Consider the following 24,269-nt stretch of genomic DNA (forward strand, 5'->3'; position numbering starts at 1 on the left):
AGAGGTTAAGTGTGCTCCCTTCCCTATTCCTTCCAACTGGGGACCTTCCTTCTTACCACTCTACCACGGCCCAAGGACAGTGAGAGGCAGCAATAAATAAGGTGTATGTGAATGAACATGTGTGCTTTTTTCTGTTGGGCACAGTCAAAATGCAAAGAGCCTGAGACAGGCTGGAACCTGAGTGGGAGCCTGGGGCCATCTCCAAGATCCCTGCGCGGTGGCTGCCTCTAGCTCAGCAAGTGGAGTCTTTGCCTTCTAGGTCTAGTGTGTGAGGTCCGCCTTTGAGAACAGAGAGGCCTGAAATAGGGAGGAGGACATTCACTAATGCAGTAAACATGTATTATGCTCGCTCCTGTAAGCATACCTTTCCAATAAATGTATTTCTTTTATCAGAAATATGCTTTTCTCTCATCTAAATCTACCCATTCTTCACTCACTCAATATTTACTAAGGATAGATGCTAGGCCCTGAAAACATCAAGAAGGCACAGTACCTGCTCTCAAGGACCTTCTAGGTTTCAAATTTTGTGCCGACTCCAATCAGTTGTTAATGTAACAAGACACTGAAGATTTGGAAATCATATTCAGGATGAATAATAATAATAATGTGTGTTAAGACACTGATTCGCAATGTCTGCCTCAAGTGGAGGAGGAGGCAGAGATGGCACACAAACCATGTATCTGTCATCTCTGGTTATGGCTTAACCTCCTTAAAAGAAAGAATTCACCTCCAATTCCCAGTCTCCAGTGATACCACTCCTCTGCATCTTACAATTTAGCACTAGATTATATTGTAAAAGTTCATCACGCATATTAGTCGTCCTGCCACAAGTAAACTATAAATCTACATTCCATAATGCAACAAACTTAGCACAAAGAAAATACTAAAAAAAGAAAAACAGGCTTGTTCAGCTGACATAGGAAGAGACCCACAATCCTACTGCTAATTCTTCTCATTTTCTTCAGTGCTTCCATACATGGCAACTTTGTTTTCTTGGGATCATTTACATGGTATCACAGAATGAGATCATACTGGAAATAAGTAAAGGCTTTAAAGTTCCAGTACTGGGAGCAAAGTTTCTCCTGGATCCCAGAGGGGATTTTTAGGACTATAGTGAAAAGTTGCTGTCAGTTTTGAGTACCACAGCTGGATCAAACCTAGAGGGCTAGAATCACATCAGGTTGTTCAGAGGATGGCTCTAAATGTTGATAAAGGTGAGCAACTGCAAGACACTTTTTTGACAAGTGGCTTTATGGCTTAATCATAATTTTTTTCTTCTGCTAATAAATAATGGAAAATAATTTGCTGTGGAAGCTAACATTACATTCACTTCAACTTCCTAGCTCTTTAGAAGAATGGAAGGATAAAAATTACTTCTAGTCCATCAAAACTAAACAAGATTAAGTCATTAAGGATATTTTTAAAAGTCCAACTTAACAGATATTAGCATGTATGGACCAAATATTTACTGAGCTTCTACCATATATTTAATATTTCATTAAACACTGCATATGAAGTTTTTAAACTTTCTGGAAGTCTACAGTCTAGCTGGTCAGTGAAAGAAATGCATGTGAGCCAACTAAGAAATAATGCAGAAGAGTATAATCTAGTGTTACACCAGGTTAATACCATGTCATTGCTACTAATAACTGAATTGATATTTAGAATTTAGTTGAGAGCCATGCTAATGTTTAAATCCCAAACCATTAGAACTGCTGATACTGTCATGCACTACAGATCAATTTCAGGATCACTGCTGTTTTTTAAACCACTGAGATGAGAGATTCTTGAAGCTGTCCATAGGTGCAAAACATGTCCAGAAATACTCATTTCAGATAGACTTAGATCCAAGAAATAGGATTTTTAGGAACCATAATTTCTACAGATGTGGACTGAGACTTACAGTGAATTTTCCAATATAAAGCAAAGGAGTGGTTTAAAGCCAGAATTTTTAAAATATATCTTGATCAACTAAGATGATACAGTCCAGCTACATCCATTACATTTTCTTCTGGTATATTCAAATTGGATTCACTGGTAAGATTTCCTTATTGCTAGTCTTTTTCCCATATAACAAAGGAATTATTCAGATAATTCAGGCAAATCCCTTCTACTCCTGCATCACTCCAGCAACATTTTGAATAAAGCAAGATGAATCAGACAAAATCAAGTTATTTTGTGTTAAGCATAATTATTCAGATAATTATCTCAACCCTCCATTTCACTTTGGTTGTGAGGATAAGGTCCTAAAAGACTTACCAGCCAGAAACAGCACTTAAAAACATATGTGCAAGAGCAGGGAAGCCACAGTACCTCACTCTAAGGCTCCTGGTCAGTCTAGTGTAAGTGAGCACAATGTATAAAACTCATCATCTGGAGGTTATTCATTTGGATTAGTAAAGTGTTCATATTTCAGAAGTATATTTTCCTGTTTTAAAGTATTCATCTTAGACTGTGTTGTGCTCAGTCATGTCTGACTCTTTGCAACCCCATGGACTCTAGACAGCCAGGTTCCTCTATCCATGGAATTTTCCAGGCAAGAATACTGGAGTGGGTTGCCATTTCCTACTTCAGGGGATCTTCCTGACCCAAGGATTGAACCCGTGTCTCCTGCATCTCCTGCATTGGCCAGCAGATTCTTTACCACTGCACCACGTGGGAAAACCATTCATCTTAGGGTTTAAAATAAAGAGAATTCTTTCAGTGTATTTATGATGATCTGATTTACATGCCAGTTTTAAGAATTGCATCAGTTTAAAACAGAACAAATAAAAAAATAGAATGATATTTTAAATACCTGTTTATTCCAAGATTTCTGCTCAAATACCTTCTTCTGCCTGACCTATCTATTTAGCTCAAGAGGAAGAGGGACTGGGGCTAAACCCAGATAGACCATCCCTACTGTCCTAATTCCCCAAACAATTCCCAATTCTCCCCTCACAATGAGCTAGAAGCACTGGTAAAAGAGAAGACAGTACCATCTAAAATTACTCTCCTAGGTACTTTTCAGCATCCCCACAATCAAAAAATCACTAAGTAACTTGTAAATTTACATTCCAAAACCCAACGGCACAGCTACCAACAGTACCTCATCCCTTTGCAATCTTTCTCTTTTTCTTTAAACAAGAAAACCTTATGTTACTGGAGAGATTATTGAAAGAGTCTCCTTGTAAGTTCATGAATGCCACTTCACAGACTGTACAGAAAGCAAAGCTCTATGAGCAGTACAATGGAGTCAACTCATCATTTTGAAAAGCTCAGCATCAGACTTAGAGAGAATCTAAAATTGTTCCAATTCCTAGGTCTCTGTTAAAACATAATGAGCCCAAGCTTTTGCCACTGTGAATCCATGGCACATTCGTACCAGGAGGTAAGTTTACAGCACAAAGGGAAGTCATGTTGAAAATCAGGACTTAACTTTGACACTGAATGAAATAATTTATTTTTTCAAACTATTCAGTAAGACCATCTGCTTATTTTTGAAATATTTTCTTCTCAGTGATGTATCCAAAGCAAGTGCCTTTAAAATAAAACAACTAAGTAAATCCCAAGGACCAATATTAAATATAATCTTAGAAATTAAATTTAACAAAAAGCCAAATATAAATTAAAGAAATGGTGAGGATTTTTGCAGACTCACAATATCTTGTTAACTGCAAAGACATGTCGGGGGTGGGGTGCTAGAAAAAGTTATGCTTACTAGAAAACCAAAAAAACTGGGGGATGTTATTAAAAAGAACATTCTAGAAAATGAAGATAAGGCAAACCACACTCAAAATTAAAACTTGTAACAGCACTCCTAAAATGCACAACCCCAGATGCACTCTGTAGCCTATGTAAATGATGCCCCCTGGAGTTGTGCCCAAAGGGTTCCGTGTACGGAATACAATGTGATTAGCGCCTCATAGATTAACAACGCAGTTGTTTTTTTTCATAATGCAAAAAGTTATCATTGTGAAACATCATTTTAGGGTATGTCAAATGCCCAAATATTGAACCATTCTGTTTTGGATCCTAGAGTCTACTAGTTAATTTCTTACTCTGGAATGAGTTCATTATAAATTTGTATTTGGAATAAGCCCTTTACTAAACAGGTCAAAAACACTGAAATTAGACCCTTTTTAGTGTTTTGAAATATGGAAATCCATGTTTATATATAAATGGAAAGATATGTCTCACAGAAAATACATAAAAGTTTATATATGTTCTAGAGGTGACTAGGTGTTAAGTCCACTGCTTCCCCAGAGCTAGTTTCTATCATATAAGAGATAAGTCTTTAAGTAAAGACTTAAAGATCAGCAAAGTAATTCCTGTTTTAATCAAGGACAGAAAATAACTTCATTTTTCCAAAAAGGAGAAAAGGAGGTATAAGACACCTCTAATTTCAGTTTAAAAAAAAAAGACAATCAAAATTTATTTTTTTTTACATTAGTATGTGAAAAGACTTTGAAGTGCTCAGACCTCCCAGAATAAGAAAATTGCTAGAAAGTTACTTGGAATCACCCACAGACAATAACTGTCGGTGGTTTCATTTCAGGCAATGGGCTTGTGCCAAAAGGGACTGACATCTTGATGAAAGGATCACCAAAAAGTTGTGAGAATTTTTCCATGACTAAAAATCCTTCCAAGAGCAACAAACTGATTTCTCATTCTGCCACCATAAATAGACGACAACTGTACGAAATTGACAACATGTAACAATAATTCGAATTTGCTCTTCTGCATTAGAACTGTTCCAACTTTCATTCTTGGCTTTGGCACACATGCTGTCCTTCCACAAAGCTTACTCCGCTCACTACTATGGAAACACGATATTTATTCTTTGAGCTTGATCTATAGGACTAATTTTGGCTGAATCAGTGGTCAGACTGATGTTTAACCAAACTGGTCACCTGACATTAAAACACACATGACTCTTCACACCCTCTTTATTCCAGGGTAAGGTTCTGGGATAAAGAGCTACAGGACAAGGTGGCGTGGCCAATCACAGTAAAAGGTAACGAAATAAAAACACTTTACAGTAGGTTATTTTATTACCATCCTAGAACCCTATGACAATGGCTAGTCAGGAATTTAATATCCATTTAGGAACCATTTGCACAAAACCTACTGATTAATTTCCTGTTTATCCCTTTTGCCTTCTACCTTAAGTTACTTAATTTGGTCATTATCAACCTATGCCCAAGCAAAATCTATTTTATTTGATGCTTTGACACCCACCTGTTGAAATGATAAGTGAGGCATACACAAAAAATAAACAGCTTACTTATTAACAGAATTCAAATAGAATTCATTTAACTGCTTCTGACTCACTTTTCTCCTTGGAAGCTTATACTTGGATTGCTCTCAAAGAAAACATCAAGTATATCGGATTCAATTTTGATTCATTAAATTCCTCCCTCGTTTAAAAGAAAAAACGAAAACTAAATTTGGAAACCACACACTCTTAAGTGGCAAAGAGGTGTTTTAAAGAGCATAAACATCTGCAGTAGGACATGCTGTACTTAACTAAAAAGTTTCATGACATTTATGTTCTTTTTTTCAGTTCAACTTCATTTCCATAGAGGAAATTTTTCAAAAAAGAGTAATACATGTATTCAACTGTTTTTAATGTGTATTTCATCTATTTCTTTAATCCATCATCGAACACTAAGCTGCCTCCTCTGTGGATCATAATGCTTGTCAGAAATAGTTACACCTTCATTTAGAGGATAACACGCTTATCTTCTAAAACTGAGCAGATGTCTCTCATAAATGAAGTTATAAATCAATGACAACAATAAAACAGTAATTATATTTGGGAGACAATAGAGTGTATTAACATAAAAGTCCATGCTCTACATATATACCGCTTTAGCGTATACTATAGCTGTTGGATTAGCTGGACACAGACTCCTACTTTTGGGATAAGTTCTGGCTCTCTCTACTAAAAGACCCATTGCTTTGTTTGAGCCCCATTGCTTGCCACCTCTTCCACGCATGTCACAATTTATCACTCTTCTTAAAGAACAGAACAGTTTCTGTTGTTCAAGTTAAAAATTTTTCACTTCTGAAAGGAATTTGAGTTTTCTACTCAAAATGATTGAAAATCAAAAGATCTTATTCCTAATTCATCACATCCAATTAATATAAATTGCTGTACTGCAGAAGCTTGCCAAGCTGGATAGGAACCTCTGAAAGGTCATATAGGGTAGAAACAATGAAGGGTTCAGAGGAGATGAAGGTGGGTGGTTGATATTTATATGGAATAAAGACTGGTAAGAAGCAATTGAGAATCTCCTCTGATGACCAATTCTTACCATTTTGAGAATCCTTAACAGTCTTGGCCTTGCACCCTCCCTCTCTTCAGTCCAAGGAGACCAACCAACCTGCAAAATATGTTTAAATACAGTAGACAAATTGCCTTACCATAGGTCAGCAAATGAGAAATGCTTGTTTAGAGGTTACAGACAAATAATCATTTTCTGTGGTTAAGCTCAGTTACATGCAAATTATTGTAACCACTGGAGCTTCTGAAAGAGCTTTTCAAACGGTCTGCAGGCTTAAATAGGGGACAAAGGAATCCCTGGTACCTGGCTTTGCAGAGTCCTGGGCTATTCTTAGTGTTGGGTTCATCTTTAAATTGCAGGAGTTTAAAAGGCTTAATAACTTAAAAGTAGAATCAAGTGATAAAAATAGATTGTTTTCTGGCCGCTCTTTGTTCCCAGACATACTACTGGCAGTATATTTGCAATCAAGACAGCAGAATACGAATCAGCCTTGCACCGTGTAGTGTAATGCCTCAGAGTGGATATTTTTGGAAATGGCACTGCATTACATAACCTTCCGTGTTTAAAAAAAAAAAAAACAACACTACACTAAGGGGGAAAAGTCAGGAATATACACCATTATGCCCTTCTCCCTAAACCAAATAAACATTAATGTACGTGCTGCGGTGATTTTCCTCTCAACCTTTGTGTCAGAATACAGTTCTTTTGTTAACATAAGTTATGACAAAAATTAAGATGAATGGAGAAACAAAGTTCTCTAACAGGGTATTATAAGCTCTTCGAGTTTTCCTATAATGGCATTACAGACACACAGAAATGCAAATCAGATTATTATCATCATCAAGCAAAAAGCAGTCACTTATTTTTAAGCCATCCCTCCCCCAAAGTTCAGCTGCTTTATAAGAAAATGCAGGGGGAAAGTGTTGCAAGATCGAATGCCTGAAAAGACCCTTGGAGGCGCAGCAGCTTTGAAAGAGTAATAAAGACTAAGGATGGAGGAACACAAATCCACTTTATAAAAGGGGAGGGGGGGTGTGCATGCACCGAAGTGCATTTAATGCAAAGAAACAAAACAGTTCCTAACAATGCTTTATTAGCAAGAAGAACAAAAATCACACCAACAAGCGAAAAACCCCACCCCTTCCCAACAGATTTCTCCCTCTTAACTTGTGCATTAGGGAAAAAAAAACACCCAAGTCAAATTCCAGCCTTAATGCAGCGGGACCAAAATGCCAGAATTTCTCTAAGTACAGGCTTCCGTTCTTTAAAATTTAGAGGGAAGAAGCATGAACTCTGCAGGGTTGGAGTCCAGCAAAGAGCAACGGCAAGAAATCGACACAAAAGAGAAAGCAGCGCTCCCGGCCGGGGATGGGAATGGTATATACTTACAGACAAAAGCCCCGTTCCCTGTTCACTCTCTCCTCTCTACACCTGAAACACAAATGTGGATGAAAAAGGGTATCATGCTAGAAAGACAGCTGGGGAAGGGGGGTGGGGGGGAGGGGGCGGGGGGAGGGAAAAGGGGTGGAGGAAAAGGAGGGAGGAGGGGGAAGGGAAACAAAACCCAAACCGGCTTCACTTCCAAGAAGTGCAGCCTTGGAAAAAGGAGGGGGAAGGTCTCCCTGCCTCGCGCTCTCTCTCCAAGAGTGTGTGTCTCTTTCTCTAAGAGTCAGTTTCTCTCTCTCTCTCTGCTGCTGCTAGTGTGCTAGTGAACAATGAGCTAATTCTGATGGGCTGGCGCCACGCCAGCACCCCAGCCTCGCGGCCACTGTGCGGCCGCGGCGGAGCCAGACTGCTTACTCGGCAGGAATCGGCGACTCGGGGCCCGGTCGGCGAGCGGCCAACGCGCGCGCGCCCCGGCCCCCCGCACCCGGGAACCCCGAGCGCCGCGCCGCCCCCCTGCGCCTGCCGGGCCCGGGGACAAAGGGGCCCGCGGCTCCGCGCGCCGCCCCGGCCCCGCCCCCGGAGCGCGGCGCGCACACACCCGGCCCGGCCTCTCCCCCTTGGCGGGCTTCTCCGCCTCGACGTGCGGTTGCTTTTCAGACAAATAAGGAGGCGGAGGAGGCGGTTTGGGGGCGCGCCAGGCGTGAAGGCGGCCAGGGCGCTGCACAGCCCGGCGGCTGGCCAGGGCCCCGGGGAGAGGCGGCGCGGCCCGTACTGTAATAATAAACCTGCAGCAGAGGGCATCTGAGGGAAAGAGGACGGCGACCGGCGGCAGCCGCCTTCCCTTTTATGTGCCTGTCCGGAGCGGAGCAGAAAATGGTGCCCGCGGCGGCGCGGAGCCGCACTGACACACAAAGAGCCGGCCTTGCCCGCGTTTGCGCACGGCCCGGGTCGGCCCCGCCGGGTACGCGCGCCCCGCTCCCGGCAGCGAAGAAGCCCGCAGCCCTAGCACCCCCGGGGCCCTGTGGCTGTGCGCGCGTGCGCGCGCGCGCGCACACACACACACACACACACACACACACGTGCGTGCACAAACAGCAAGAGGCTGAGATCTGGTATGATCAGCACAAGACACCCTCCCCAAGATTTAGTAGGTTCCCACTCTCAGCCCTACTGAAATGGTACTTTTGAAAACTGGAGATTGCATTTTAAAAGAGGTTCTTTGCATTTCTGATTTTTTAAAAACCTCATCTTTCTTGCTTAAAATATGACTGTCTTTTTTACAGTAATTTAAAAGCTCAAAATTTTGCTACAAATTCGAACAAGCTGATTTTGTTGCCAACCAAACAGGATATAATTTTATGGTAATTGTCAGATGTTAGAGGGCAGGGCTATTTCCTAATTAAATTGCTTTGCCAAGAAAAAAGATATGAAGGATCATAATGTCTTTTAAAATTGCCATCAACATTTTACTTCTGATCACTGAAAGCAATGTTTTCCATTATAACAATCAAAAGAAAGGGCGGATGGACTTAAAAAACTAAGTTCTTAAACATTTCACTACAAAAGTAGCAGCAAATACTGATTAGACTGCTAGCGGGTGTAAAGTTGAAGGGGCCCACTTGGAGCTTCCCTGAATCAATCTAAAACATCACAGATATTTTCCTAAGGACAACAACAAAACTTACTTTGGAACCATAACTAGGAACAAAGGGAAAAAACAAGTCTCAGTGAATGTCCCTAATGCCTTCAGGGTCAGGGTTCACCTGCCCGGAAAACGATGGAAGGCAGGTCTGGGGAGTAAATGAGGCAGTGGCGTAGGGCAGAAGCCTGGGGGCTGCCTCTGTAGGTCTGAAAGGGCACCCCAACACTGAGATCGTAGGTAACCTCAGAATCAGATTTGAAACCCAAGAGGGCACTGCCACATGGACCAAAAATCTATCCCAGGAAAATATGTTCAAAAGTTATGTCTACAAGAAAGCATTTCTACAAACATACCCACACACACATTGACTTTATTTTTTTTAATTTATTTTAATTGGAGGCTAATTACTTTACAATATTGTGGTGGTTTTTGCCATACTTTGACATGAATCAGCCATAGGGGTACATGTGTTCCCCATCCTGAACCCCGCTCCCACCTCCCTCCCCATCCCATCCCTCAGGGTCATCCCAGCGCACCAGCCCTGAGCACCCTGTCTCATGCATAGAACCTGGACTGGCGATCTGTTTCACATATGATAATATACATGTTTCAATGCTATTCTCTCAAATCATCCCACCGTTGCCTTCTCCCACAGAGTCCAAAAGTCTGTTCTTTACATCTGTGTCTCTTGCTGTCTTGCATATAGGATCATTGTTACCATCTTTCTAAATTCCATATATATGCGTTAATATACTGTATTGGTGTTTTTCTTTCTGACTTACTTCGCTCTGTATAATAGGCTCCAGTTTCATGTACCTCATTAAAGCTGATTCAAATGCATTCTTTTTAATAGCTGAGTAATATTCCATTGTGTATATGTACCACAGCTTTCTTAAACATTCGTCTGCTGATGGACATCTAGGTTGCTTCCATGTCCTGGCTATTGTAAACAGAGGTGCGATGAACACTGGGGTACACGTGTCTCTTTCAAGTCTGGTTTCCTCGGACACACATTGACTTTAGTGTTTATGCAAAACTTACCTAAGATGACATTCTTTCAAAACACAGGGAAACTTGGAAATTATAATATGCTAATTTTTCTTTATGTCTAATCACAGACAGCTAGGTGACACGGAGTTTTCAAGAAATAAGAACAATGGGTCAGAATCATAATCTACTTACTGTGTTCCAGAAAACCATTGCAAACCAACTATAGGAAACATTCTTGAGTCCTCTGAGTGCAGGAGACTACACTAGCCACTAGGGACATGCATAGGGGCACCCGCCATGGCACCTCACTCAAGAAATGCAGCAACAGCTGTCTCACTTGCTCCTGGCTATCATGCTCGGTACCCCTCCCATCTATCCTGTGGGTGACATGGTAGATCTGCTCTCCTGAAATACTTTTTAATCCCTGCTCCATTATAGTACAAAGACCATACATACTTACTCTTCTACTTAAAATTTGCCACAATGTGACCACAATCTAACATTCTAGTTTTATCACCCCACTTCTTTCCCAATCATGGTTTATCAGTCCTTTGCTTCTGTATGGTTCATTACTTAGGGCATATATTCATCCCGCCACCACTAACAGTTAGGAAACAAACTCATACAAACACTGACAAACCAAAATGCCTCAATTTCAGGGATATTCTGACATCTGGGGTCAGATGACTCTTCGATGGGGCTGAGGGAACCAATGAGGAAGATATAGCGGGCCATACCGTTCACTGGGAAGAGAGCATGAACTAAAACATTTGATCTATCAGTTCAGTTCAGTTCAGCTCCTCAGTTGTGTCCGACTCTGTACCCCCATGGACTGCAGCATGCCAGGCTTCCCTGTCCATTCACCAACTCCTGGAACTTACTGAAACTCCTGTCCATTGAGTCGGTGATGCCATCCAACCATCTTATCTTCTGTCATCCCCTTTTCCTCCCGCCTTCAATCTTTCCCAGGATCAGGGTCTTTTCCAATGAGTCACTTCTTCCTATTAGGTGGTCAAATTTTGGAGTTTCAGCTTCAGCATCAGTCCTTTCAATGAATATTCAGGACTGATTTCCTTTAGGATGGACTGGTTGGATCTCTTTGAAGCCCAAGGGACTCTCATGAGTCTTCTCCAACACCACAGTTCAAAAGAATCAATACTTCAGTGCTCAGCTTTCTTTATAGTCCAACTCTCATATCCATACATGACTACTGGAAAAACCATAGCTTTGACTAGGCTGACTAGGCCAAGTAATATCTCTGCTTTTTAATATGCTGTCTAGGTTGGTCATAGCTTTTCTTCAAAGGAGCAAGTGTCTTTTAATTTCACAGCTGCAGTCGCCATCTGCAGTGATTTTGGAGCCCCCCAAAATAAAATCTGTCACTGTTTCCATTATTTCCGCATATATTTCCCATGAAGTGATTGGACCAAATGCCATGATCTTGGTTTTCTGAATGTTGAGGTTTAAGCCAACTTTTTCACTCTCCTCTTTCACTTTCATGAAGAGGTTCTTTAATTCTTCTTTGCTTTCTGCCATAAGGATGGTGTCATCTGTGTATCTGAGGTTATTGATATTTCTCCCAGCAGTCTTGATTCCAGCTTGTGCTTCATCCAGCCCAGCATTTTGCATGATGTTCTCTGCATAGAAGTTAAATAAGCAGAGTGACAATATACAGCCTTGACGTACTCCTTTCCCTATTTGGAACCAGTCTGTTTTTCCATGTCTGGTTCTAACTGTTGCTTCTTTACCTGCATACAGATTTCTCAGGAGGCAGGTCAGGTGGTCTGGTTTTCCAATCTCTTCAAGAATTTTCCACAGTTTGTTGTGATCCACACAGTCAAACGCTTTGGCATAGTCAATAAAGCAGAAGTAGATGCTTTTCTGGAACTCTCTTGCTTTTTCAATGATCCAGCAGATGTTGGCACTTTGATCTCTGGTTCCTATGCCTTTTCTAAATCCAGCTTGAACATCTGGAAGTTCACGGTTCACATACTGTTGAAGCCTGGCTTGGAGAATTTTGAGAATTACTATGCTAGCGTGTGAGATGAGTGCAGTTGCGCAGTAGTATGAACATTCTTTGGCATTGCCCTTCTTTGGGGTTGGAATGAAAACTGACCTTTTCCAGTCCTGTGGCCACGGCTGAGTTTTCCAAATTTGCTGGCATATTGAATACAGCACTTTCACAGCATTGTCTTTTAAGATTTGAATTAGCTCAATGGGATTTTCGTCACCTCCACTAGCTCTGTTCATAGTGATGCTTCCTAAGGCCCACTTGACTTCGCATTCCGGGAGGTCTGGCTCTAGGTGAGTGATCACACGATCATGGTTATCTGGGTCATGAAGATCTTTTTTGTATAGTTCTTCTGCATATTCTTGCCACCTCTTCTTAATATCTTCTGCTTGTTAGGTCCATACAATTTCTGTCCTTTATTGTGCCCATCTTTGCATGAAATGTTTCCTTGGTATCTCTAATTTTCTTGAAGAGATCTCTAGTCTTTCCCATTCTATTGTTTTCCTCTATTTCTCTGCATTGATGGCTAAGGAAGGCTTTCTTATCTCTCCTTGCTATTCTTTGGAACTGTGCATTCAGATGGGTATATCTTTCCTTTTATCCTTTGCCTTTAGTTTCTCTTCTTTTCCCAGCTATTTGTAAGGCCTCCTCAGACACCGTTTTGCCTTTTTTAATTTCTTTTTCTTGGGGATGGTCTTGATCCCTGCCTCCTGTATAATGTCACAAACCTCCATCCATAGTTCTTCAGGCACTCTATCTATCAGATCTAATCCCTTGACTCTGTCACTTCTACTGCATAATCATAAGGGATTTGATTTAGGTCATACCTGAATGCTCTAGTGGTTTTCCCTACTTTCCTCAATTTCAATCTGAATTTGGCAATAAGGAGTTCATGGTCTGAGCCACAGTCGGCTCCCAGTCTTGTTTTTGCTGACTGTATAGAGCTTCTCCATCTTTGGCTGCAAATAATATAATCAATCTGATTTCGGTGTTGACCATCTGGTGATGTCCGTGTGTAGAGTCTTCTCTTGTGTTGTTGGAAGAGGGTGTTTGCTATGGCCAGTGCGTTCTCTTGGAAAAACTCTGTTAACCTTTGGCTTGCTTTGTTTTATACTCCAAGGCCAAATTTGCCTGTTACTCCAGGTATCTCTTGACTTACTCCTTTTGCGTTCCAGTCCCCTGTAATGTAAAGGACATCTTTTTTGGATGTTAGTTCTAGAAGTTCTTGTAGGTCTTCATAGAACTGTTCAACTTCAGCTTCTTCAGTATTACTGGTTGGGGCATAGACTTGGATTACTGTGATATTGAATGGTTTGCCTTGGAAATGAACAGAGATCATTCTGTTGTTTTTGAGATTGCATCCAGGTACTGCATTTCAGACTCTATTGTTGATCATGATGCCTACTCCATGTTTTCTAATGGATTCTTGCCCACAGTCGTAGATATAATGGTCATCTGAGTTAAATTCACCCATTCCAGTCCATTTTAGTTCACTGATGCCTAAAATGTCAATATTTACTCTTGCCACCTCCTGTTTGACCACTTCCAATTTGCCTTGATTCATGGACCTAACATTCCAGGTTCCTGTTCAATATTGCACTCTACAATATTTGATCAATGACTGTTGATAGTCACTGACAGAAGAATCGTGCATAAGAACCTGATTGCTCTATTGTATTTCTAACATGTATGCAAAAGAAGAGCCCATCAGAGGACTTGGTCGAAGGAGAAGATGTGCTTTATATATAGGTTTTCCTTCAATCTCTCTTAGATATATGGTTATTGAATGTATCTTCGTATATTCAAATATATATTCCTGCAAGAAAACTATTTTTAAGCCTCTCATTGCTTTATGTAATAAGTTAGGTGAGTTTGAATTCTAAGTGAAAAGTTGTGTATAAACGCGGTTCCAGCCAAGCATATATGACCTTGGATAAATTGTTTAACCCTTTAGTCTGAATTTCTTCATCTTTAAGTTGGGGTTTACATTCTAAACCCAGTGTGCTGTATTAGGTAGAACTGCATACCATGTTTAGCATTTAGTTAGCATTACATACACAGTAGCTTCATAGACTATAATAGAAGTATTCTAGGTAACTTTATAGAGTAAAACTTACATGACATATGGTGGCTTGTCCCATGTCTGCTTCTGGCCTTGTCTCTAGTTCCTCTCTGGTCAACCCAAATGATGCTCCCCAGTGAGTCCTGCATGACTCTAGTCTTTTCACTTGTGGCTCCTGTTGCCACAGTGCCTCTTCCCTCTTCTTTAGTGTGTTAGCTCCTGCTCATTTTTCACAAATTTGGGTTGTGTATCTCCTCCTTTAGGAAATCTTCTTTGAAGCCCTGGTTTAATTTAGAAAGAAACCTTCCTGCTCAATATGCACCCTGTACAAAACTCTATAAATGTTCTTATCATACTGCCCTGTAACTTTTACTTTATTTTTCTGTCTTCACCACTAGGCTGCAAATTCCATGAAGGGACAGACTAAAGACATTTTTGATTACCTGCCTGACACCATTGTCTCTTTCCTTTTCCACATTCTTAATGAAACCCTGATTTTGTCTTGGTCCCCATTCTTCTCCCATACAACCCATGATTCCAGGGAGTTCAGTCGCTCAGATTCCAGGGAAGGTGACCCTAAAGAGTAGATACTAATTATTTTAGCCAATCGGTGTATTGAATTGCCTGGATATAATAATGCTCACCCAGATGTGAGCATGTGACCAACAGACTGAAGGGAAGTAATTATATTGCATGTTAGAACTAAGAAATTTGAATTCCATGCTTAAGGCAATATAGAACCATTGACGAAATTTAATCTAAAATTGACATGACCAGGTTTTTGCCCTTAGTTCAATTCAGTTCAGAAGTGTCCAACTCTTTGTGACCTCATGGACTGCAGCACACCAGTCTTCCCTGTCCATTACCAACTCCCAGGGTTTGCTCAAACTCATGTCCATCAAATCGGTGATGCCATCCAACCATCTCATCCTCTGTCGTCCCCTTCTCCTCCTGTCTTCAATCTTTTCCAGCACCAAGGTCTCTTCCAATAAGTCAGTTCTTGCATATGGTGGCCAAAGTATTGGAGCTTCAGCTTCAGCATCAGCCTTCCAATGAATATTCAGGACTGATTTCTTTTAGGATTGGATCTCCTTGTAGTCCTAGGGACTCTCAAGAGTCTTTTCCAACACCACAGTTCAAAAGCATCAATTTTTCAGTGCTCAGCTTTCTTTATAGGCCAACTCTCACATCCATAGCTTTGACTATATGGACCTTTGTTGGTTAAAGTATTAGAGCAGTTTGGAGGATAAATTTTAGTAGGGAGAAAGGGCAGAATTGGGGAAATAAGATAAATTAGGGGATTTAGTATTCCGGGTGACTAATTATAAATGTCCCCAATTAAGATAGAGACCATGGGAAAGGAGATGAGGGTGGAAGTCAAATTACAGTCCAAGGCTGCTGCTACTGCTAAGTCACTTCAGTCGTGTCCAACTCTGTGCGACCCCATTAAACGGCATCCCACCAGGCTCCCCCGTCCCTGGGATTCTCCAGACAAGAACACTGGAGTGGGTTGCCATTTCCTTCTCCAATGCATGAAAGTGAAAAGTGAAAGTGAAGTCGCTCAGTCGTGTCCGACTCTTAGCGACCCCATGGACTGTAGCCCACCAGGCTCCTGCATCCATGGGATTTTCCAGGCGAGAGTACTGGAGTGGGGTGCCATTGCCTTCTCCAAGGCAGAATCGCACAATTCATGAGGAGTTTAACAGAGTAATGGGGATTAGCTGGAGAAAAGAATCCAAGATGATTCCAGGTTTCTAGCTCTATGACTGCTTAGATGATGATGGTTCCTCCTGAAATAGGAAATACAAGAAGAGTGGATCTGGGAAGAGAAGGAAGTGAAATGAGCTCATCTTTGTACCTGTTGAGTATAGAACTCATACATTCAGTAGCCCAACAGCAAGCTTTGAATAATTTTCCTACCACAACCTCCCTTTCCCTCATGCATCCCTCCTATGATGTGCTATGTCCTATGATTGTGTCCCCTCCAAAATTCAGATATTGAAGTCCTGACCCCTGGTGTTAAAGAGATGATTAAGGTAAAATGGGGCTTCCCTGGTGGCTCACCAGTATAGAATCTGCCTGCCAATGCATGAGACACAGGAGATATGGCTTCAATTCCTGGATCGGGAAGATCCCCTGGAAAAGGAAATGGCAACCCACTCCAGTATTCTTGCCTGGGAAATCCCATGGACAGAGGATCCTGGTGGACTACAGTCCATGGGGTTGCAAAAAGTCAGTCATGACTTAGTGCCTGAGCATGTATGATAAAATACCTCACAAGAGTAGGCCCTAATCCAGTGTGACTTGCGTCCTTATAAGAAGGAAATTAAGACCCTGTGAACCAAAGAACCAGTGAACTAGCTCAGTTGTGTCTGACTCTTTGCAACCCCATGGACTGTGGCCTTTCAGGCTCTTCCGTCCATGGAATTTCCCAGGTAAGAGTACTAGAGTGGGTTGCCATTTCCTTCTCCTGGGGATCTTCCCGACCCAGGGATTGAACCCAGGTCTCCCGCATTACAGGCGGACACTTTACTGTCTGAGCCACCAGGGAAGCCCTCAGACCCAGGTGCACACACAAAATAAAGACTGTGTACAGATGCTGGGAGAAGATGCTCCATCTATGAGTCAAGGAGATCATCTTGAAAGAAACCAACTCTGCTGACACCTTGATCGCCAGATTTGTGAGAAAATAAACTGCTGTTGTTTAAGCCACCCAGTTTGTGGTATTTTGTTATTGCAGCCCTAACAGACTAATACACCCACATGATACTAAGCATCCAGGATAGTAAAGGATTTGTAAGATTTCTATTTGTTATCAGTTTCAGGATATTGTAAAATATCAATAGAAAATCCAAGAAGAAGCCTAGGCCTAATGAATAACATGTCTACTAAGGGCAAGGGTTTGTCCAAACCCAGAAAGTTACACTAAATATGTATATGAAAGTTGCAGCCGTGAAGGCTCATCTGAAATCGAGGGTTCGTGGTTCTCAGAACAGCATTCCAAAACGCATAAGGAAGCCAACTTACAATCAACACTGTCCACTTGCAAGTTTCCAGCTGTATTTACACAGCTGCTGAAGGCAGCACAGATGAGGATCCTTCACTCCACCACCGACAAACACCGAAAGTAAGTTCAGAAAAGTGCCTTCACATTTGAGAATTCAGTAAGTCTCAGGAAGGAATACAAGATAAGAACCGAGCCATCCATGTTGGGGACACTGGCAATGAAAGGAAGAAAAATAGATTTACATTTAGGAAGATGTGAAATCTGAATGTAAAGTGGATATAGGATAACTTCTAATTTACATCACTCTATCAAACATAATGCTGAACATAGCATTTGAGAGATAAAAGACAAATGTAAGAGATGAATAACTTTTGAAGACCATGGTTCTCTCAATCTTGTATTTTGTCCAATATCTGGAAATGTTGTTATCCCTCCTGTAGGTGAAGAACAAGCTGGCTGTTGTAGAAACAAGAGAGATAAATGGAAGGAATGTCTCAAAGGAAGATTTATTCAGATTATCCTGCTATGCAAAACAAACCCATATAAAACATATTTTAAAATTAGCCTTCTGCTTGCCTTCAAACTTATCTGAATGGTGGTGTAAAACCTTAAAAATAATATGAGTGGTAAATGCTGTTCCAAAACAAGTATAGGGAATTTATTTTAAAGATCCCAGTGTGTATGTGTGTGTGTTAGCTAATTAACCTTAACAAAGAAGAATGTTGTTGTTGTTGTTTTCCCCATGGGAAATTGTGAATTTTAACATTGATTAATCAATGGATACTCTCTCTAACACTGGGAAAATGCAGAAATGTGCTCTAAAAAGCTGACAGAACATATACTATCATATGAAGGTAGTACACATCTTATTTAAGACATGGAGTAACAAGAAAAGGTCTCCAGACTTAAATATCCCTTGCTATTGTGCCATGGTTAAAACAAAATTCTATACATACTAAATCTAGTTTTGAAATTAAATGCCTTGATAGCTAAACCAAGTTCTGTCATCTCATGGTGGGATGGTCACCCTCAGACTTCAGGATTCAACCGCACCTGAGATACCCAGGGTTGAAGTTTGGGGCACCTTCCTCGCCTCATCACCCTTCTCACCTGACCACTCACGGAGAGTGGAGATAGAAGGACGAGGCTGACCAAAGAGAGAAACAGCTGACTGGAAGCCTGAAGACTTTTTATCTTTAGTATGAAGCTCTTCTTTTTAAAAAATTGGAGTGATTTACTTCCTCTCCTTGTGGAGATACTCAAGAAGGTAAACTCTTGCCACAATTTTCAGACATCAGATGCTGTGGTGCCCTGGAATACATGGGAATACACATGCAAAGTATGATAAAAGTGTTTGACCTTAAAAATAACACCTTCACATGTTTTGTTGTTCTTTATCATCTTGTGAAAATCTTCCAAAATATATCCTATAAGGTTCAAGAAACAGATTGTGTTATTCCTATTTAACATGAGAAAGAAGGCAAAAATATTGAAAGAAGTCACTTAGTAGTACTGGACTATCTAAATCATGACTGGACTGCGTTACTTTTCACCAAAAACCCTTCATTACTCAGAGACCAGCACTTGGAAGCAAGCATTCCCCACGGGCAGGGAGTCAGCTTACAGAGACCTGTGAAGTATCCTCACTTCACAGATGAAAACCTGAGGTGGAGAGAAAGTCAGCCAACTGCTTAACGTACTGTCAAGAGTAGATCTGGGATTTGAACTCAAGAAGTCTAACTCTAGAGTTCTGTCTCTTAATCATCATGCTCTTGTACTTCCTCTGCTGAGCACAGAGGCCTAGAAATTTCCAGACTCAACAGACACCGGTTAGTCCTTCACCTCTTGACTCCCCTTAATTTCTTAGCCCAACTTTCTGGCTTCTTTTGATCTTTACACCAACTCATCTTCCTTCTTCTAGCCTGTAAATTCTGGCAATTTACGGAAATGAGATGGTTCTACAGGCAGAACAACCTGTAAAAAAGACATGTAAACTGGCCCTAAAACAGTGTGAGATTCTCTGAAATGATTAACTTATTTTGCAAATGGTTTTGAATGACATCATGTGCCAGTTACTCCACCAAATACTGGTAATAACATATTGTCAGAAAACAGAACTGAAAAACTAAGGTTCTCTTCCCCAGCTCTCCACCCATACCACACACATATACTCATTTACATGCCTATTGTTGTAAAAGTACACAGATTTCATAACCTCAGGTTCATCTTGGTTTTGGCAGTGTGTGTTTTTGTTCTTTCATTCTAAATTAAACACCTTGTTAGAGTTTAAAAATATGTTCCAATCATTTTTTAAAAGTGTAAAGTTTTATTTTTGCTGATTCTGGAAGGCATCATAATAAAACAGTGAGAATTGGACTATGTGATTAGGAAGTCCTGTGAGACTTTCCTGAGACTTCTGAGCATGTGCATATTAGGAAGCTGAAATATGACGAGTCCAAGAAAAACTGCCAGGTCTTCATTTGCATCCTTGCCTCATTTTGCACCAAAAGATCAGAGCCTTAAAGCATCCAGCTGTAATCCCTTAACTATGCCCTGAAGGGCTGAAAGTGTTAAACACTCAATTAAACACTCACCAGGGACTTCCCTGGTGGCTCAGATGGTAAAGCGTCTGTCTACAATGCGAGAGACCTGGGTTCGATCCCTGGGTCGAGAAGATTCCCTGGAGAAGGAAATGGCAACCCACTCCAGTACTCTTGCCTAGAAAATCCCATGGATGGAGGATCCTGGTGCAGGCTACTGCCCATAGGGTCGCAAAGAGTCGGACACAACTGAGCGACTTCACTTTCAATTTCAGAGAGAGAATTCTTCTGTTTAGACAATCAAGATCACAAGTGCAGAGGGTTGTGCAAGGTGGTTCTCTGCTGTGTATCTTCAGTTGCCTCCTACACACTGAATCCCCTGGGACGGACATCTGAAAGCCTCTCTGCTTGGGTCTCCCCCGCTTCCCTCGTCTAGGAGGCACTCTTAACTCTTGGCCTCTCTTGCTTCTCCTCCTCTCATCCCCCTTGGAGTTCTGGTGCTCCCTCTTCACAACCTCAAGTTCAGATGAGCAGTCTACTGACTTCTCCTCCAAGGAGTCAGGCGTCCTTCCTGGTGGGAGAGAAGAGCGGAAGGTCCAGGAAACGGGTGGGGAAGGGCTTTTTCCTTCAAAGAGCTGGACAAGGGAAGAAAATTTCTTTCTGTCACAAATCATATAAATGGTAATTCTTCATTGGTTGCTAAGTTCAGAAACTTCTTTGTTCCTTCTGTCAACAAATTTACTTTTTATAGTTTTGTAGTTTAAAATGTCCTGAATTCTTTTTGTCAAATTTTCATAAGTTTCAATATACTTTAAATTTCTCCCCTACCCCCAGGGATTCAAGGACACACATGAACAAAGTCTAAATTGATGATGTTTAAATGGAATGCAGTCAGGAATTTTGATGCTTCAACCTGAGTTAGGCTTAAAATATATTAATATAAAATAAATGAAAATATACAAATAAACTTTAGTTAGGCTAAAAATATATGAATATATTCTTATAAGACAAGTTAATGAGATAAACAAAAGTTAAGCTTTTAAAACTCTAGCTTTATATTTCAGTTTGGCTTCACCCTATTTTCAGTAATTTTCACAAAATGTGCTGCTAATTATAGAAAAATTATTAAAGCAGTCCCTGAAAGATTTATGCTTAGGAGTAGTTCACTGGCAACTGTCCTGAGTCGCTTTACAAGGTAAAAAAGTAGCAGAAACCTCTGTCTCCAAGACAGATATTTTCTCCTTTGTCTAAGTGTCCACGGCACATCCCTACCTGAATGACTCATAGGCATCATAAACTCACCTTATCCAAAACTGAAGTTATTATCTTGGAAGTATGGGACCATCTTCTGCTCTGTTTATGCAAATGGTCACACTTCCAGAAATCCCTCTTCTAAACAATCCCCAATTTGGGTGTTAATCCCATATTTTAAATATGGTCTTTCAAGCCTCAAGCATTACCCTCTCTGTGAAGTTTGCCTGATGGCCCCAGTTACTCCTCATGGCACCCTTCATTTGATTCAATAAATATTTATTGAGTATCTGCTTACTATGAGCAAGGCAAAGGGCTAGGCACTGGAGATAGAGCCATGAACAAGATAGACCAGGAACTGTCTTATGGAATTTAATTCTACAATTACAATTGCATATTCAAGATATAAATAAAAAATTAGTAAGCAAGGCATTTTTAGATAAAGAATTAAAAAACGATGTGGTAAAGACTGAGAACAAAGTTGACACTTGAGCTAAGACCTGAATAATGAAATAGAGCCAGCAATTGAAAGACATGGAGAATACACATCCCTATGGGGGGTGGGAGGCAAGTGCAAAGGTACTGAGGCATAGATCAGTGGGTGTGTTCAAGGAAAGGAAAAGTGTGATTGAGATAACTAGAGGGTAGTGAGGTAGAGGAAAGAGTAATAAAGATGAGACCAGAAAGGCAGGATTGTTCTAATTTAGTACGTGTTATGTTGTATTGTAAGACCACCATGTCTGCTTGTCTTATCACCAGACTGGGGGTTATTACTTTTGATTTTTGGATCCCTGATGTCTGACATAAAACCATAAAAAGTAGGTAAAATATCTGCTAAATGTATAAATACAAAATAGCACACGTTTTCTTCAGAAATAGAGTTTTAAGTGGTCAACTGGTTCAAGAGAATGAAGTTTTACTAAATGTTTAATAAATTACCAATATTCAACTTCAAAAATGCACAGAACCTGTGGAGAGTTATAAAAGCAAACTAGTTTCTTTCTTTAGGCTCTAAAGGCAGCTGTTAGCTTTATAATTCATTTGAGGTGTTAAAATTATTTTTCTTACTCCTTAACCATAGCAAGCTCAAGTTTGATTTAGTGCCAAAGTTGAAATGAAGTTGATGTTAATTTGCCTAGACTTCAGGAAGGAAAAATAATGAATTATTCGCAATTATCCCCTCTCCCTGGGAAAGCAACAGAAAAAAGTCCTATAGCATGACTTGAATGACTACTTTCAAAGTATTCTCCAAAACTCATACATGGCAACTTTTTCTTCTGCCAGGAAAGAAATATTTAATCTAGAAAAATCTGTTTTCACCTAAAGAACAAAAGTTTTAAATTTATTTTTCTTATCCAGTTCAGTTCAGTTCAGTCGCTCAGTCGTGTCCGACTCTTTGTGACCCCATGAACCGCAGCACGCCAGGCCTCCCTGTCCATCACCAACTCCCGGAGTTCACTCAGACTCACGTCCATCGAGTCAGTGATGCCATCCAGCCATCTCATCCTCTGTCATCCCCTTCTCCTCCTGCCCCTAATCCCTCCCAGCATCAGAGTCTTTTCCAATGAGTCAACTCTTCACATGAGGTGGCCAAAGTACTGGAGTTTCAGCTTTAGCATCATTCTTTCCAAAGAAATCCCAGGGCTGATCTCTTTCAGAACGGGCTGGTTGGATCTCCTTGCAGTCCAAGGGACTCTCAAGAGTCTTCTCCAATACTACAGTTCAAAAGCATCAATTCGGTGCTCAGCTTTCTTCACAGTCCAACACTCACATCCATACATGACCACAGGAAAAGCTATAGCCTTGACTAGACGGACCTTTGTTGGCAAAGTAATGTCTCTGCTTTTGAATATGCTATCTAGGTTGGTCATAACTTTCCTTCCAAGGAGTAAGCGTCTTTTAATTTCATGGCTGCAGTCACCATCTGCAGTGATTTTGGAGCCCCAAAAAATAAAGTCTGACAAATGTTAAAAAAAATGTGTTTCCTCTAGCTATTAGGGAGCTTCCCTTGCAGCTCAGATGGTAAAGAATCCACCTGCAATGCGGAATACCTGGGTTTGATCCCTGGGTTGGGAAGATCCCCTGGAGAAGAGAATGGCTACCCACTCCAGTATTCTGGCCTGGAGAATTCCATGGACAGAGGCGCCTGGAAGGCTACAGTCCATGGGGTCGCAAAGAGTCAGACATGACTCAGCGTTAGAAGGCGTAGCTATTAGGAGAATAGGACTAATCCATTTAGAAATCACGAAATGATGCAGAATGTACTTAAATAGTAGGTAAAGACAGATAAATGATTGTGGATGGAAGGAATGAAAGAAGCAGCTATTAAGCTATATGTTTTGAGAGGTACTGTGTTAGGTACATTCTCCTGCATAATTCCCCTTAAACTTCACAAAATTCTTTGAGTCAGGCATTTTTAACTCATTTTAACAGATGTGGGATTACTGAGTAAATAATTTGCTGGGATCACACAGTTACTACATGACAGAGATAGCATTTGAAAGCAGGACTGTCTGACTAGAGGCTTCACACTCTTTTACGTGTATATGTAATACATACATATTTAAAGCAGTTAGACATGTTAGAGGCAGGATTTTACTGTGCCATCAATATTTAGTATTTCCCTATCTTTCTTATATGAATCAAAATTATGTCAAAATATCTAAAAACATTCTTCATGACCAGTTTTAGCTAAAAAATTAAAGCAAAAGAATCATGATTACAGAATGATTTAAAAATAAATTATCAGCTGTTAAAATAGTTTAATTTATAGGTTGTTATAAATGCCACTATAAAATACTGTCATTAGAAAAAGTTTTAGAGGCCTGACAGCTCAGTTCGTAAAGAATCTGCCTGCAATGCAGGAGACCCTGGTTCGATTCCTGGGTCAGGAAGATCCCCTGGAGAAGGGATAGGCTGCCCACTCCAGTATTCTGGCCTGGAGAATTCCATGGGGTCACAAAGAGTCAGAGAAGACTGAGCGACTTTCACTTCACTTCACTTCAGGAATTCCATGACCTATAACATAAGGGATTTGGACTGGAAAGTACTCCAAATCCCTTCTAGTTCCAACACTCTAAGGTCCTTGGGCTTTAAAGCTTAGACTGTAAT

At 40.7% G+C, this 24,269-nt stretch overlaps 1 protein-coding gene and 1 long non-coding RNA gene across 3 annotated transcripts in view; both read right to left on the bottom strand.

Moving 5' to 3' along the window:
• Window positions 1-8,088, bottom strand: part of LOC102409060 (neuronal regeneration related protein) — a 32,868-nt gene extending 24,780 nt beyond the window's left edge. The window contains exons 1-3 of one of the 2 annotated variants that reach the window (XM_025296437.3): window positions 8,070-8,088; window positions 7,659-7,700; window positions 6,300-6,368 (exon numbers count right to left, since the gene is read on the bottom strand). In XM_025296437.3, the coding sequence (XP_025152222.1) occupies window positions 6,300-6,302 (3 nt within the window). In that variant the 5' untranslated portion in view covers window positions 6,303-6,368; window positions 7,659-7,700; window positions 8,070-8,088. Of the gene's footprint in view, window positions 1-6,299; window positions 6,369-7,658; window positions 7,788-8,069 lie in introns of those variants that run through there. The other variant, XM_006078265.4, reaches the window with a different exon arrangement.
• A 7,857-nt stretch (window positions 8,089-15,945) lies between these two features.
• On the bottom strand, window positions 15,946-20,058 carry LOC123328263. The gene is made up of 3 exons (XR_006543105.1): window positions 18,478-20,058; window positions 17,388-17,578; window positions 15,946-16,179 (listed from the first exon to the last, which is right to left on the bottom strand). It is a non-coding gene; the product is annotated as an uncharacterized LOC123328263 (long non-coding RNA).
• Between the last annotated feature and the right edge of the window lie 4,211 nt (window positions 20,059-24,269).

The sequence above is a fragment of the Bubalus bubalis genome, chromosome 11 (genome assembly GCF_019923935.1).
Source record: "Bubalus bubalis isolate 160015118507 breed Murrah chromosome 11, NDDB_SH_1, whole genome shotgun sequence".
NCBI classification, from domain to species: domain Eukaryota; kingdom Metazoa; phylum Chordata; class Mammalia; order Artiodactyla; family Bovidae; genus Bubalus; species Bubalus bubalis.